Source organism: Ammospiza nelsoni, chromosome 7 (genome assembly GCF_027579445.1).
Source record: "Ammospiza nelsoni isolate bAmmNel1 chromosome 7, bAmmNel1.pri, whole genome shotgun sequence".
NCBI lineage: Eukaryota > Metazoa > Chordata > Aves > Passeriformes > Passerellidae > Ammospiza > Ammospiza nelsoni.
Genome location: NC_080639.1, coordinates 13295553 through 13310252, shown reverse-complemented (window position 1 = coordinate 13310252; position 14700 = coordinate 13295553). Strand labels below are relative to the sequence as shown.

The window sequence follows — 14700 nt, the reverse complement described above, 5'->3', positions numbered from 1 at the left end:
CAGCAGTAAAATGTCACTGCTTTTTACATAACTGACGAAGGAGGGGATTTGCAAAATCTTTTTATGTGGCAATCTGAGGTCACTCTTTTCTGAACTAAATTGCATAAAATTATTCTCCAAAGGTATTAATATTGGCTGTACAATTTATCTACAGGCTTTTTGACACTGCTGCATTTAAAATGCCTGCTATCCATTGAATTATTATAATAGTTGGTTTCTTTTGGAACTGACTCATGACTCCATCAGATTGAAAGTTTTAAATTAAATATTGAACCTGCTGAATTGGGCCATCCTGTCAAACTACTGCACTTGAAAAGTGTGTAGGAGCATCTGGAAGTTGATGATATGACAATTTTTAGTTTTCATTGTTCATTTTTAATCAGTTTGTCCTTAGGGATTACTTCTAGTTGTAAGAATCTTCTAGAATGTATTTTTTTTTCTAAAGCTCTTATTGATTCTCTATCCCATTGTTCGGTGACATCATGATATCACCAATTTTTACCCCTTCCTGGTTGTCAGGTTTTTCCTGCATATGCATGTAGGCCTATTCAGGGAGGTGGGTTTTTTCTAATACTCTAATCATTGCCTGCTTCCTGTCTTGCTTTACTAACATTTTTTTAAAAGTAGGTTGAAGAAATTGTCCGTTTCATTAAAATAATTACCTGCATGTCTTTTCCCTAATGCTGTATATTCAAGCAATTTGACATTTTCAAAGATTGGAGCCCTTTGCTCTCCTTGTATTCTTCAGGAGATGTGTATAATTTAGCAGCAGTATAAAATTCTGTATTTTAAACCTAAAACTACTAGTGCCAAATAACTATCATCTGGGAAGCTTCACAGGAAAGTTGCTAAGTTCAGCTTCTGCCTAGGATTTCCTAAGAGCAGCAAATTCTTTGAAGTCTATTTAATATTAAGGCAAACCCCTGCATTAGGATTATTTTTAGATACCTGTTTTCAGGTACTTATTTGTGTAATTATGGGAATACCATCAGTCATCATTAAAATGAGGAACATCATGATCCCTGTGTTTGTTTCTTTGAGAAACATTTTTGACCATTTAGTGGATCCATGCTCTTATTTACTTAGGGTTTTACTGCCTGTAGGAAAAAACCCTAAGCTTTAAAAAAAACCCAAGTGGAAAACCAGCATCAGAAAGCTGTGAAATACCTGTAATGTAGAAGTGGTCTTCTATCAATCATTCTTATACAGAGACTGCAGTGGAAAGGGTAGGAATTAACACAAGTGAAAAGCCTTTCCTGGCTTAAGAAAAGTATTTCTGTTAACAAACACTGGGTACTGGTCAAGAAAGCTGAGAGTTTCTACAGAGCCAAACTAATCAGCAAGTGTCAGAATTAGCAGCACCTTGGACCTGGGGAGCAGACCGGTTCCAGTCAGTCTTTTCCTCTGAACAAAGCGTTCTGCATGCTTTTCAGACAGAAATCCCAGTCTTCAGAGTACAGACACACAGGTTTTCCAAGTCCAGGGCACAGGAACCATGGATCAGCAAGTCCCTATTGTGACAGTGTATTTTATTGATGCACTTACTGCTCTTATTGAATGTTCTTTCCTTAGAGCTCCTTTCTGGTAGGCAAGAGTGGATATCTGGCCTGAAACCAACCTTCCTTTGTCATTGATAGCTGCAGACTTGGCTTGCCAAGTCTGAATTGTGCTGTGTGTTTGTTTTCCTGCCTTTCAGGGCTGGATTAGACATCGTGAGCAAGTGGTTTTGCATCCTGAAAGATCGTGGTTTTGAGGGTGTTTTTGTCAGACCAGGACTGTGACTCATTTAGACTGGTTGTTTAGATTGTTTCAAAGATTTACTGGTGCATTGATTTTTATCTCCATATGGTTTTCCTCAGTCCCCAGAAGTACAGTTTGTGCTGCTAGAAAGGGCCAGCTGTTAAAAGGTTCAACAAGCAGAAATGCTCTGTCACGATTCCTGTCATGGTGCAAAAGTCTTTTGCTATGAATTTTTAGATTTTTTTTGGTACACTGACAAGGGTATCTGTTCAAAAAAGGTAGCAGCTTTCAGTGAGTAGATGATTTTGGAAAATCAAGGTGTGTTCATTTTATGGGTTGTGGTTTAGGGGGGATTTTGAAGCTTGAAGTAACACTTTGTGTGCATTAGCTTTGTTACTGTTGAATATCGTACATGCCATAGAGAGCTAGTTTGCTTTTCTAGAGCTGGTACACAAGTTCACTTTTTTTGAACAATTTACTTGTAAAGTAAGAGATATTGTGGAAAGTTGTTTTTGTCTTTTTTAAAGTAAACCTCTAATCCCAAAAGCATTTTATGGGAAACTCAAAGAAGCAATTAAAGCATCAAAGTCAAAAGAAGTAACTTGTTCTCCTCAAAGCTGCAAAACATAGCTTCTGACTTTATAATAGGCTATTACACTCATCTTTATTAAACCTATTTTAATTGTATTTTAATAACTTTATGTTCATTGCTTAGGTTGCAATTTTTTTTTCCCTTAAATAAATCTTGCAAGTACCTGCAGTCTAATCCTCTTGGTTAGGTTCTGTTTGGCTTGTTTTTAGGGAGGAATGGGGAGTGTTATGGGGAAAGGTGTGGTGGAAATCAGCCCTGTCCCCCTGTGCACAAGGCCACTGACTGTTTGCATTGGCTTGGGCTATGACTTGGTTTTATTGACACCCTTGTCATAAAACATAAATGGTATTTGCCTTGTTATATTGCAGTCTCTTCTGGAGGGAGACCTTCCTGTATGTGTTGTTAACGTCTGTCACTACAGATGGCAAAGATAGAACAAAATTAATTACCTCAAAAAAATGGAGAAAATTAACTCTGGTTTTGCAAATAGGTTTATGATGAGCTTTTCCATGTAATCAACCTTGAATCCTGGGCATGGGGTCATTGAGGGGAATCTGACATAATTACCAATTCTTACTTGTTCTCCTTTCTGTATCCGGCAGGAGATCCAATATTGCCATTAGTGCAATCAAGGACAGTAGTAGTACAGCATCTTACTTTTGTCTTAGGTTGCAAATGCCATGAAGAATTCGCTGCCTTTTGATGCTCCTGATGCATCACAAGAAGGCCAGAAGGTACTGAAAGTAGAAGTTACTCCAACAGTTCCAAGAATTTCTCGGAGTGCTATTACAACAGCTTCTATCCGTCGTCATCGCTGGAGGAGAGAAGGTGAGCTTTCTCTGCCAGGAGCACATATTGCAACCTACTGTAATCATCATCATCACTGTAATCTGGCTTCTGAGTTTGAATGTTTACAGAACATTGGGGGGGGCTTTTTGTTTGTTTGTTTTAAAAAATGATACTCCATAATAGTATATAATACTTTACATCTTCAGAGCACTGCATGAACACAAGTATTTTGGGTGTTTGTTTTGGTTTTGATTTTGTGATAAACTGTGAGGTAGATGAGGAAATGGAGAAACTGGAAAATGTTTATTAAGACTTCTTTTTTCTCCATATAACACTGTGTGAAATTGTAGGGATAAAGTGTGGCTTAGAATTTGAGTTCTTTGTTTAATCTGCACTAAAACTCAACTGCTTCCCATTTTAAATAGCTCAGGGAACGAATGCTAACATCCAGACCTTAATAGGATTCCAGCTGCCTAAAGCTACTGATGGCAGTGGGAGAGCAACAAACTGAACATCACACCTGCCATCATATAACCCAGTTTATTGGGGAGCTCTAAAATAGGTTTGGATATTTTAGAATTACTCTTTCCTCAGTGTGTACTTACATCATACGGAAATGTGCTGGACTGTATGAAGAAAAAAAAAGTAGCGATCTTTATCTTGATGTGATGACATCTTCAGTGTAGGTGTAGCAAAAAACTTGCTTTGAAATCACTTTGTCTGCTTTTAAAGCTTTGTTACTTCATGTATAAAATATTAGTTAAAAAAAACTTCATTAATAAATCAATGAAGGTAAAAAGGAAAATAACATAAGAATCAACCGAGAGTAAAAAGTCTGAAAACAGGAATTGCACATTTTCCTGTGGTACATTCCTTTCCCCTTTTATTTTTTATTGTTCTTCTTGGTCACGTGCAAGAGGATTTGATGACCTCTGGTCTTCAGCTGAATCAGGATGTCCAGGACAAGAAGTAGCTGTCTCCTGTTTTCAGGACTCTGCGTCGTGTTTGTCTTCACTGTAGTTCTATTCAGCTGTTCTACTCGTTTGCTGGTCTCTGGTCTGCAGTACAGCCCACCTGTCCCTTTCTGTGGATGTTCTCACCACTTCTAACTCCGCATGGGCAGTGTTTTGTGTTTGTTCCATGTCAGCATAAACTTTCTATTTTCCCTGCCTGAGTTGGAATGCCAAGAAAGGAATAGAAAAGCACTAAAATGTTATATGTTGAATCCCAGATGGCTTTGACTTCTCAATCGAGGCTGACTCAAGCATTCCTGGCTCACCGATCCAACACGGCTGCACAGACCTAGGGATCAAACGTGAGCAAGAGGGGGAGGTGCTGCTGCGCAGGACCCCTGAGCATGGCTTCCCGGAGCCCACCTTGGCAGCAGCCACAACAGAGGGTAGGACAGAGATGAGGAGGCAGAAGTCAGTGAGGCAGTTGCTGGAGGAGGATCCTGGCTCCCTATCCCCAAGCAGAACTTCTTTCCATTCTAGTGTGTGTTTCCGCTATCCCAGGGTGTATTAGCTTTCTTTGCAATACACACATCCCCTATATACCTAACATCAGGTCAGGAACTACCTTTTGTTATCATGTGGGCTGGCCTGGGGCTTGCTTCTGTGTGGTGAAACACTGCTTGGCATGGCACAAAAAAAAAAAAGACAGGGTAATATCCAAGAGCTTTGGGATCGCTTGGAAACTAACTATTACTGAGCATGTTTAATCTGATATTAAGAAGAAAAGATATGCACCAGATGAACATGAATCTAGCACTGAAAAGTAGACAGTACAGAATATAAATGGATTTGGCTCCATTTTAGTTAAAATAGTGTCTTGTTAGTCTGCAGTTTTTAAATTTTCAAGAATGAAGTCTCCTGTTGCCATTGTAAGTCAAGCCTATCTAAAACAGGTATACAATTACTGATGTTTTATTTGTCAGTCATCTTTTCATTGAAATGTCATATATGTACAACTCACTTAGAACTGGCTGCTCTACAAGCACCAGCAAAGTGCTTGTGTTATCAGGAAGAAATGATAAAAACTTTAGAAACAATTACTCTTTCTTTCTCAGTTGTGCTGTCCACACAAATGCTGTAGGGCTTCAGAGGTCTGCTTGGCAGCCAAGAATAGCAGATGGAGTAGGTGGTAGAATTTTATTTAAGTTCATCTACTTTTGAGGATTTCCTTGATGAAGGACATAGTTTCAACTTGAATCATGATTTCTCCTCAGAGATGAGAATTAATTTCTTACAGATTTAGCTGAACATATTTTCAAGTACTCTCCTATCTTAAGCCTTCTTCTGTATGTGAACTTCGGTGTTTCCAGCCTCTATAAGGACATTCGTTGATCATGAATAAGATTTATTTGCACATTCAGATATGAATTTCTTCTTCAGATTTGTTTTTCAGGAAACAATCTAGAGAATTTGGAGACTTAATTGTAGACTCACAGAAGCATTAAACTTAAACAAAGTTGCTATCCAGCAATGAAGAGTAGAAGAGAGTGGCATAAAAATATTTAGTGCAGGTTTTTAATCTACTTGGTGCATTATGAATTTGAGCATGCTCAGTAAATGATCCTGTCTTCTCTTAAACTCACTTTCCACTTGATCTTACTCTGTTTTATAACTCTTTGCATGTGCATGACTTGAAGGATATAGAGAAGTCCTGAGCTGCAGAGAACTTTCTGGGATAGACAGGAAGTGGGAAGAGAAGTTGATAAAGATGATGCATTTTAGTCTTGTTTGAAGCCATTGATATAATTTGGCATATTATTGGATAAGGCATCGTTCCACATTCTCTGCCTCAGTACAAATGGATTGAATAACATTTACTTCTGTAACATTAGCAATGCATAATTACATTTTTGATCAAACTGAGTTTTCCAGCTGATAGCATCTGGGAGAATGCCAAGGAAAGGAGTTTGCCTTGATTATCATCATAAAATTGTGTATGTATATCCAGGGTTCTGTTTGTTTTCTGATGCTGATTTCACAGAAAGCTTCAGCCAGAAAATTCTTTCTTACAAATACCAGATTGATGTCAAACAGCACAAGGAGACACTGATCGCTTCTAGTGACTTTTCAATCTTTGGGTATAGGAAGGATAAACATGCTAAAAGTAATTTTAAAAAGGTGTATAAAACCCCTTCTTCAGATCAGTGTTTTGACCCCCTTAAGTAGAAAAAGACTTCAGGGATGACTCAGTAATGCAGTGCAAGCTATTCTGCTTCTGGGTGATTGCAGCTGCAGTTTTGTGCATTATTTTGGGTTAGTGGAGAACACTGAGTCTGTATCTAAAGTACTAGTTGTGTATGTACAAATATGTACAATATGTACAAATAGCAATTTATTTGACTACAGATTTATTCTGATAAGGAGCAGTGGGAGTCTTGAATACACACTGTAGTGCAATGGATATGATTTCTGTTGGGTTGCACTGTCACTTTCTCTTTTGGCCTTAAAATAAAGAGCATTTGGAAGGGAGTAGATTTTTAGATTTTATTTCCTTTTGAAATTGTCTTATTGGTCTATTGGAACATAAACAAAACCAAAAACAAACAAACAAAAAAAAAGAGAGAAAACTTCATTGTTACATCATTTTGTTTTCCTTCCCAGAGTATGTAAGGACTCAAACATTTTTTATTATCTGAGGGCAGTTTTTAGAGGAAAAATAAGATGTATTAGGAAAATAATGTGTTTGCTGAATTACTTTAATCCCATTGGGAACTTCTGTAGGTATGTGGGTCTGAGTAGACAGAAACTCTCTTGCATGTTATCTTCTCTATCTTCTTCATTTTTGAGCACTGCTGAGCAGCTTGGGCCTCTGTATAGTTGCAGCATCCAAAAGCTTGCAACAACCCCTCTCAGTCTTATCTTGAAGTCCTATGCATAAAATGCCACGTTTTCAGTGTGACTGCTTCACAGTCCCTGAATAGGACATGTGCTTCAGCATCCTGTTACTCAGCAATGCTTTAACATAAACTTTGAAAACTTCTCATGTTCTTGTAATAATAAAAATCTTAGCAGTGTTGTCTGGAGACAACTTCTTACAAGTTCCACATCATTATGTTGAATAAGAAGGGCTTGAGAGGGGGCTTCAGCTGCTTCTCTTGCTGCTTGTAACTGAATATGCTTTCATCCAGCTTTGCATGGTTATATAAAGAAACATAAATGTTGGTTAATTGAAAAAGTGGTCTTGCTTTTGGTATGCTCCAGTAATGTCTGACTTTTATTGTAACTTTGATTGTGTGTGGGAAGGTTGGAGGGGGGAATGTCAGTGTGGATTGTGGACAAAATATATCACTGTCTAGTATAAGAAAAGACAGGTATGTGTCAAGGAGAAGAGGAAGGCCTAGTTTTACCAAACAAGGTGGTCAGGAAGTGGGGAAGGAATGTGCATTTTAAATATGGTTAGGGGAAGTTAAAAAAAGTAACGCACCCTTTATTTTATTTTAATAATTGCTCTGGGAACCTAAGGACCATCTTTTTCTAAGGCAAAAGGCTTAGCCAAGGAAGAAAGACTGCAGTAACATGAACTATGTTATTTTTCTGCTTCTGGGAGGCCAATGAGCCAAATAGAACTATTAAAAACTACAGAATCATCTCTCATTGAATTGTTTTGAGAGAGGCTGAGAGTGGTTTGATTTGGAGATGTCTAAATATCTTTTGTAAGCCGATACACAGCAATGGTAATTCCAGGGCAAAGTTTCCTGAAAAGAAGTAGTAAATGTAGAGCAGAGTAATGAAACCTCCCTGTAAAGTTTTGGGTTTGCATTACACCTCAGAAATGTGAAATGGGATCAGGCTATATTCCCACTACACAGAGGCAGCAACACCAAAAGCTTTCTGTTCTGTTTGCCACGATGTAAAATGTTCCTTAGCTACCACTCAGCATGAGAGGATGAGCTTCCACTCAAGTGTTAGACTCTCTCAGATACTTGCCACTATGTTTTTCCCATTCTGCAAAAAAGATTTAAATGTCTTTGCTTGGCAGCAAGCTGGGTTCAACAATCTTAACAGTAGAGCACCACAGTGGCTTTAGCTGGGCTGGATCTGTATTTCTCCAAATAATCACACTCTACAGCTTTTACAAAGAAAGGCAAAATTCTTACAGTCTGAGCGACTCCTTTTTTGCTAACATGGTTAAAATTTACGCCTTTTTGTTATTGAAATGAGATACATGCAGCAAAAACTGTTGCTCCATTTTTAGTTTTGAAATTTCAACGCTACTGTTTTCTACTAAAACAATAATTTCTGAGAACTTGGACCTTAGAAAAAAGCTGGAATAAGATTAAAAGATAAAAAGTATTTGTGTGCAGCTCTAATCATATTATAAGCCTAAAAATAAGGATTTAAGAAATAATATTGTAATGCTTTTATTTTCCTTTTAGATTCCAGTCAAAAGCACAGTTCTATAACATAAAATGTTTCAGAGATTTAATTTCTCTTAATGCAAGGGTTTCCTTTTTTTTTTCTCTGAAAAATGTAGATGTTGAGATAAAAGTAAATATGGTAGAAATACCTGGATGGCATTGCTGTAAATTCAAGGAGGATTGAATTTTGGAGAAGAGAGAACTAGGAATTAGGTTAATCTCCAATAGAAAGTATGGTCACGTTGTTCACAGTGCGAGCTACACGTAAGAGAAGCCTTCTACCTCTGTTGGAACATTGTGATTGTTGGCGTAGGAATTGGCCTAATTCTGAAGCTTACTGAGCAATTGCCAGAACTTACTCTGACTGAAAGAGATCCTTAGATCTTGCCTCAAAATAGGATAAAAATAGACTGAAAGGGTGCTGGGTTTGTTTTACTTTGGTTTTCTGTAACAGCATGTAGTAGGAGAATGGGTAGTAGTAGTATCTGCAGACCAAGATAAAACAAATTACCCGAATGGGGCCCAATTATTGTTTTATAGACAAAGTTTGGGACCAATATTCTGACTGATAAAAGTATTACAGATGAAAGGCTAATCAAGTTCAGGGAGCACTTACTGTTAGATTCTGTTAAATATGGCAGGAAAATTGGCTGAAAACCCAAAAATAATTAAGCAAGTGGAATCCAAGTGGATTAGCAAATGAGGTTTGTTTTGATGTTCTGTGCACATCATTGTCTTCATGTAACTTGAATGCATTCTCTGTTTTCTGATTGGTTTGGGGATTTTTTGGTTGCTTCTTTTTTCTTAATAGATACTGAAGGTGTAAATGGAAGAGAGGAGTCTGTAAACCTTAATGATGCTGATGAAGGATTTTCATCAGGAGCTTCCCTCAGCAGCCAGCCAGCTGGGACCAAACCTGTATCCTCTGTATCCCAGAAGAGCAGCTTAAGGAAAACAGCAAGTGGGCGTTCTGCTAAGGAGAAAGAAACCTCTTCTGCAGCAAAATCCAATGAGAGCCCTCGGGATTCAGTAGCTCGAAAGCAGTACACGCACCAATCCTCTGACCTGGATGGAGATATAATTGAGATGACACCTACTAAGAAACACCTCAGCCTGCCTGCTGGGCAGGTAGTGCCAAAAGCCAACAGTTTGGGCCTGATCAGGACCGCCAGTGCTTCCTCCAGTAAATCATTTGACTATGTGAATGGCAGTCAGGCAGGCTCCAGTGTTGGAGCTGGCACAGAGGGTTTTACCAGTCTAGCAGCTGGCAACACCAATCGCTTTTCAACTATCAGCCTACAGGAGGACCGGCTAGGCCAAGCTGGGGAGGGTAAAGATCTCCTTTCCCCAGGAGCTCCCCTAACCAAGCAGTCTCGATCTCCAAGTTTCAATATGCAGCTGATATCCCAGGTGTAACTTTGACTCCCTTCCTTAGTATTCCCTCTTAATCCCTGGCAAGTTCATCTGTAGGCAGAACATGAACCATCATCCCACAGTGTGAAAATACTGACTGTTGTGATCTCGTTTCATTTGGTTTAGCTATCATACTGTATTACTGAAACAGCAATAATTCTTCCCTCACCTTCATCCTCCTTCCCCCTTGTAAACATGGTTGTGAAGCAGTATATCATGTACTGTATGCCTTTTTCCATGCCTTCCTTTCTCTTTGGGTGATGTGCAATCCATCGTAGGCTGATCAGTCCCATTTCAACACTGTGAGACTGGAGACACCGGCGGAAATGGTGAATGTGATCCCTATGAGATGATGCTTTGGCTTTGTTAAGAAATAGAAACGGGTTTGTTTTCTCGGTCTACAGTACTGCAAAGACTACTGGATCCTGACTTGTCTTTCTCAGAACCAGGAGTGCCTCAGAGATTCTAGTGTGACTTTGGACCTCTCTGAGTCTGTGCAATCAATTCTGGGGAGGGGATTGTCATTGCTGCTCCTGGCTGCCTACAGCACTTTTTTCATTAAAGGAGGGTAGTTTTTTCTTGACTGCCCCCAGTCTCTCATCCCAGAAGCTTTTGATGTTCAGCAACTGAGACATGCATATTAAGAAGCTATATTCCCTCAGAGACAGGATTCTAGGTTGATAATGTAGGTTACAATGCACTGCTAATGGCGTTGTAGCCATTTGTAATGTTACATGTCTTCCCCTCCAGGACACAGGGTCATTCTGCATTTAGACTAAAAGTTAGACGCCACCATGCTGTTAAGGCAATTGGATTTGTAAGTGGGAAGGAGACACTACTTCCCCAGGAGATAATGGCTAGCTCTGCTTCATTTTTGTTGTTGCTGTTTTTGTTGTGAGGTGCTGATCACCGAATTGAAAGGTGTATTCGGGTAAAGAGTATTTCTCAGGCTGCTTTTGTACCATGGCTGTTGGGACACCCCCACCCCTTTCAGCTGCTTTCTCAATCTCCCTGAATTCAGTGGTGAAGTCATTTGAGGAATCCTATAGTTCAGACAGACCATACTCTCAAGGTGCTGTCTCAGGGACAGAGACAATATTTTGCTAGGAACACTGAAGTTTCAATGTGAAATGCTTTTCTAGCAATGCCGTTTGTGCAAAGGGGTACTGACAGTCCATATTTTTTTTTTCCCCAGAAGGATCACACTTCATTGCCTTGGTATATATAATCTTTTGAGTTTTTTTAACTCTTATTTTTTGTGGATTGGCCCTGGTCTAGAAAATGCAGAACTCGTGCCATTGAGCCAAGCCTCGAATGTATATGACTGGTGTGTGGGCACTGGCTGGTACTTATGTTAGAGGACACTGCTTAGAAGCACATTTCTGGTTACTCTGGAGAATGTTTGTCATTCTCTCTCCATCTCTCTGTATCTCTTTTTGGATTGATAGACAAGGGGAAAGTTCATCCTCTCTGCTCAAATCCTGTATGATATCCTGGAAGTTTACAAACTGTAAACCTCCAGGAAAGAGTTACAGTTTTTATGTGGGCACTTTGTTTCACTGTCACTGTGAAGGATAAATGTAAGCAGTTACAAACAGCAGGCTGCCTTTGAGTGATACTCTTTAAGATATTCAGAACAATGAATGACATGGTGTGGTATTGCTGATAGTTGATTTTGGTGGGGATTTTTTTTTAAGCTTTATTTAAAAGAGATTTTTTTTTCAAATTGAAATTAAAATTCATTAAAATGTTTTAAGATTTTTTTTGTGGTTTGATGAGTCACTTTGCTAGCCTAGTCTTCATATCATATATTCATAAAGTGAATTTAGTGGCATCTGATGTAGAAATTCAGGTAAAGAGTAAAGAGAGTCATCAGAATGACTCTATTTAAAAACCTGACAGCTTCTAAATGGAAAATAGCTTTTAAGGACCACCAGTCATGCACAGATGGAACTAAGGCAATGCTGAGATGAAGCTCCAAGGCTTACATTTCTGTAAAAATATCAATGGTTAAAATCTTCTTTATAAAATAAAATTTTCCTAGTGGAGACAATTGGTAAGTCATGACTGGAAGTACCAAGTTTATACTTTGTAGAGACTATTAGAAAGGAAGTTTGCTTAAATATTTGGGAAAGAAAAGGTCAGGAGTGTCAGGTAATTTTCTAAGAATTACTTAAATTTAGTATTTTAAAAAGTAAAGTTGTTCATTAGCAAGGTTCTCTACTTTCTATATTTGTCATTAGATGCATTTCTCCAGAAGTTTTAGGGCACTTAATTGGCATCAGGTCAAATTTTACAACCTTTTTTAAAAGCAGGTTTTTTTCTGTGGGGTCCCACACTACAAAAACTATTTCAGGAAAGTGGGATGGCTTTACTGACTTCAGATAGGGAAGTCAAATGTACATGTGTAAATTCAAATTGTCAAAAACTTCAGTCAAACTACCTTTTAAATTATTTTTACACTTCTCATTTTGATCATGTGCCTTTTTTTCTGGTTTCATTCATTGTATTTTGGTTTGTTCTTGTGTATATATATATCTACTCCATATCAGACTATTTGAAAAGAGTTCAAATTTATCCCTGTTAAAAAAATATGGTTTTTATCTGCTGATGTGGTACATCTGTGACTTCTCAAAAATTACCCTTTCACTGCAGTGTTTCAGTTGTGGGAGCTTGTTCTGTTGTTTTTCAGCCAAGTAGTGCTGAACATTTACCTTCCCAATGGAGTCATCCCAAGTATCTCCAAACCAGCTGTAGTAGGAGGCTCTGCAGTGCTGTGGATCATGTTGATCATTACTGCTGTGTTTCAAACCACTCTAAGGTGTGGCAATGTCATAGGAAATCTTTATACATTATGTTCAGTGCATTCCAAAGTACTGTGACAGAAATAAAATTAAAAGTGTTTGGGATATGGGTGAAGGGAATAATCTGCTGGGTTTCTGATTATATATGCTAAATACTAAACAAAGTACAAAACATACTTAAATTTTCTGACACCTGTGACAAATGTTTAGACTTAAATCAAACCTCCTTATCCTAAATTCACTCTGCTGAGTTCTTTTACTGGAGGCACTAGGTTTAGATTTCTGCACTGTTTGAGTGCAACTGCAACATTATAAAAGGACAAGAAGCAGAAAATTATGATTTTCGCTCCATATATGTGCAAGCATGCACATACATGCAATTCTTAGGTGAGGAAGGGTAGATTCTGATGTATCCATATACTTCAGTAGGGAAAAATGAAATGTTCCTTGATACACATCACAATATGCTGTTATTTTGCAATATATATTTTTTTTATCATTTTAAGAAAATACAAAATGTTGAGATTGTGAATTCTAGCTTGATTATCCTTTTCAGGGATTTATTGTGAGCAGCTTTTTGGTTGAAAGGTGTTTGAAAGGTGAACCATATTTTCATTCAGCAGAGAGCAAAGTGATGCAGTAAAAATACCTATTAAAATTATTGTTGCAAAATGACCATTTCAATTTCTGTATTATCCCTTTAGTTTTGGAAAATTTGGAAAATTTTACAAAATGCATACTTGGGTATCACTGTCCATTTTAAATGCAGTTTTCTTTGAACACCCTTTCTGACGTGAATTTGAAGTTTTTTAACAGTATACTTCATTCTGTAATGCTGAACATAATGTTGCAGCCAGTAAGCATTAGATCTAGTATTTGTAGTTTGCAAGTGTGTTGGTCTTAAATGCATTTCCAACATACTCCTGTTAGCTTTAAAGTAATTAAAGTCATCAATATAGTGAGAAAAAAAAGAGATATTTTCTGACAAAGTATTTATTTGCACTACTTATGAATACTGGAGTTTACTGGGACAGGGTTTTTTCTCACCATGTGAGGTTTACTTGTGTGTGAGTAGGTGCATACATTTGTCACGTGTTGACAATCAATTGCCTCAACTGTGTGTATACTGTATGTAAATAGGAACGTATTTTTCAAGATTAAGGGGGAAACCTGCATCTTAGTGCTGGTAAAGCTACTCTGCAGTAAGGTGACCCCAACTCTGCTTTTTGTCTTCAGATACTATGTGGTTTGTTTTACTTCTTTAATGAAGTTTATTAGTGTTCTTGGAAAATTGTAGCTCCAGGGAAATTTTCCTCAATATTTAATGTATAACATGTTCAGAGAATTATATTTTGAAAAATTAATTTTGGAATAGATAATTCTATGCTATGGCTGTATTTTAACCTAAGAGTTTGAACTTGTCCTATTTTATCATGAACCAATGGCTATCTCCTCTAAGTGTTCAGCATTTTAACTTCGGTCACAAACAAGACATGTTTATCTTGGCTTACAAATTTAAATTAATTTGAAGTCTAAAAGAGAATCAAGAATAACTTTTTGAATAAAATCATAAAAACCAAGCTGCACAGTATAGGTACTGCGCTCAATCCTAGAGGAGGTGGGGAAAATAGAATCGAATATGTTTGAATGAAACGTATGTACTGCACACGAAAGAAATTATTTTGATGTTAGTAGATCTAATAATCTTATCCTTAAATTCTCTCACTGCCAAAGATTTTGCTACCTTGGCATGTTTAACATGACATTAAAGCCATCAGCTAGATGTCATTTGTAACAAGTATTTATATCATAGGAATAGTTTTCATCAGAAGAGTAAATGTACCTCTTTTATTTCAGTTTCTTGTTTAGGATTATTGCAGGACTAAAGTTGCAAAATATCACTCCTTTTCAAGCATGCTAAGCAAACAAGCCAGATCCTCTGTACTTGCATCACATTCTTGATTTATATAATTTTTTATATTTTATATTAT

The 14700-nt window shown here is 37.7% G+C and overlaps 1 protein-coding gene across 1 annotated transcript in view; it reads left to right on the top strand.

Annotated features, from left to right (window-relative positions):
- ORC2 (origin recognition complex subunit 2) overlaps positions 1 to 14700 on the top strand; it is a 66355-nt gene that overhangs the window by 33049 nt on the left and 18606 nt on the right. Inside the window, exon 12 of the mRNA XM_059476520.1 lies at positions 3001 to 3160. Coding sequence (XP_059332503.1) covers positions 3001 to 3160 — 160 coding nt within the window. The remainder of the gene's footprint in view (positions 1 to 3000; positions 3161 to 14700) is intronic.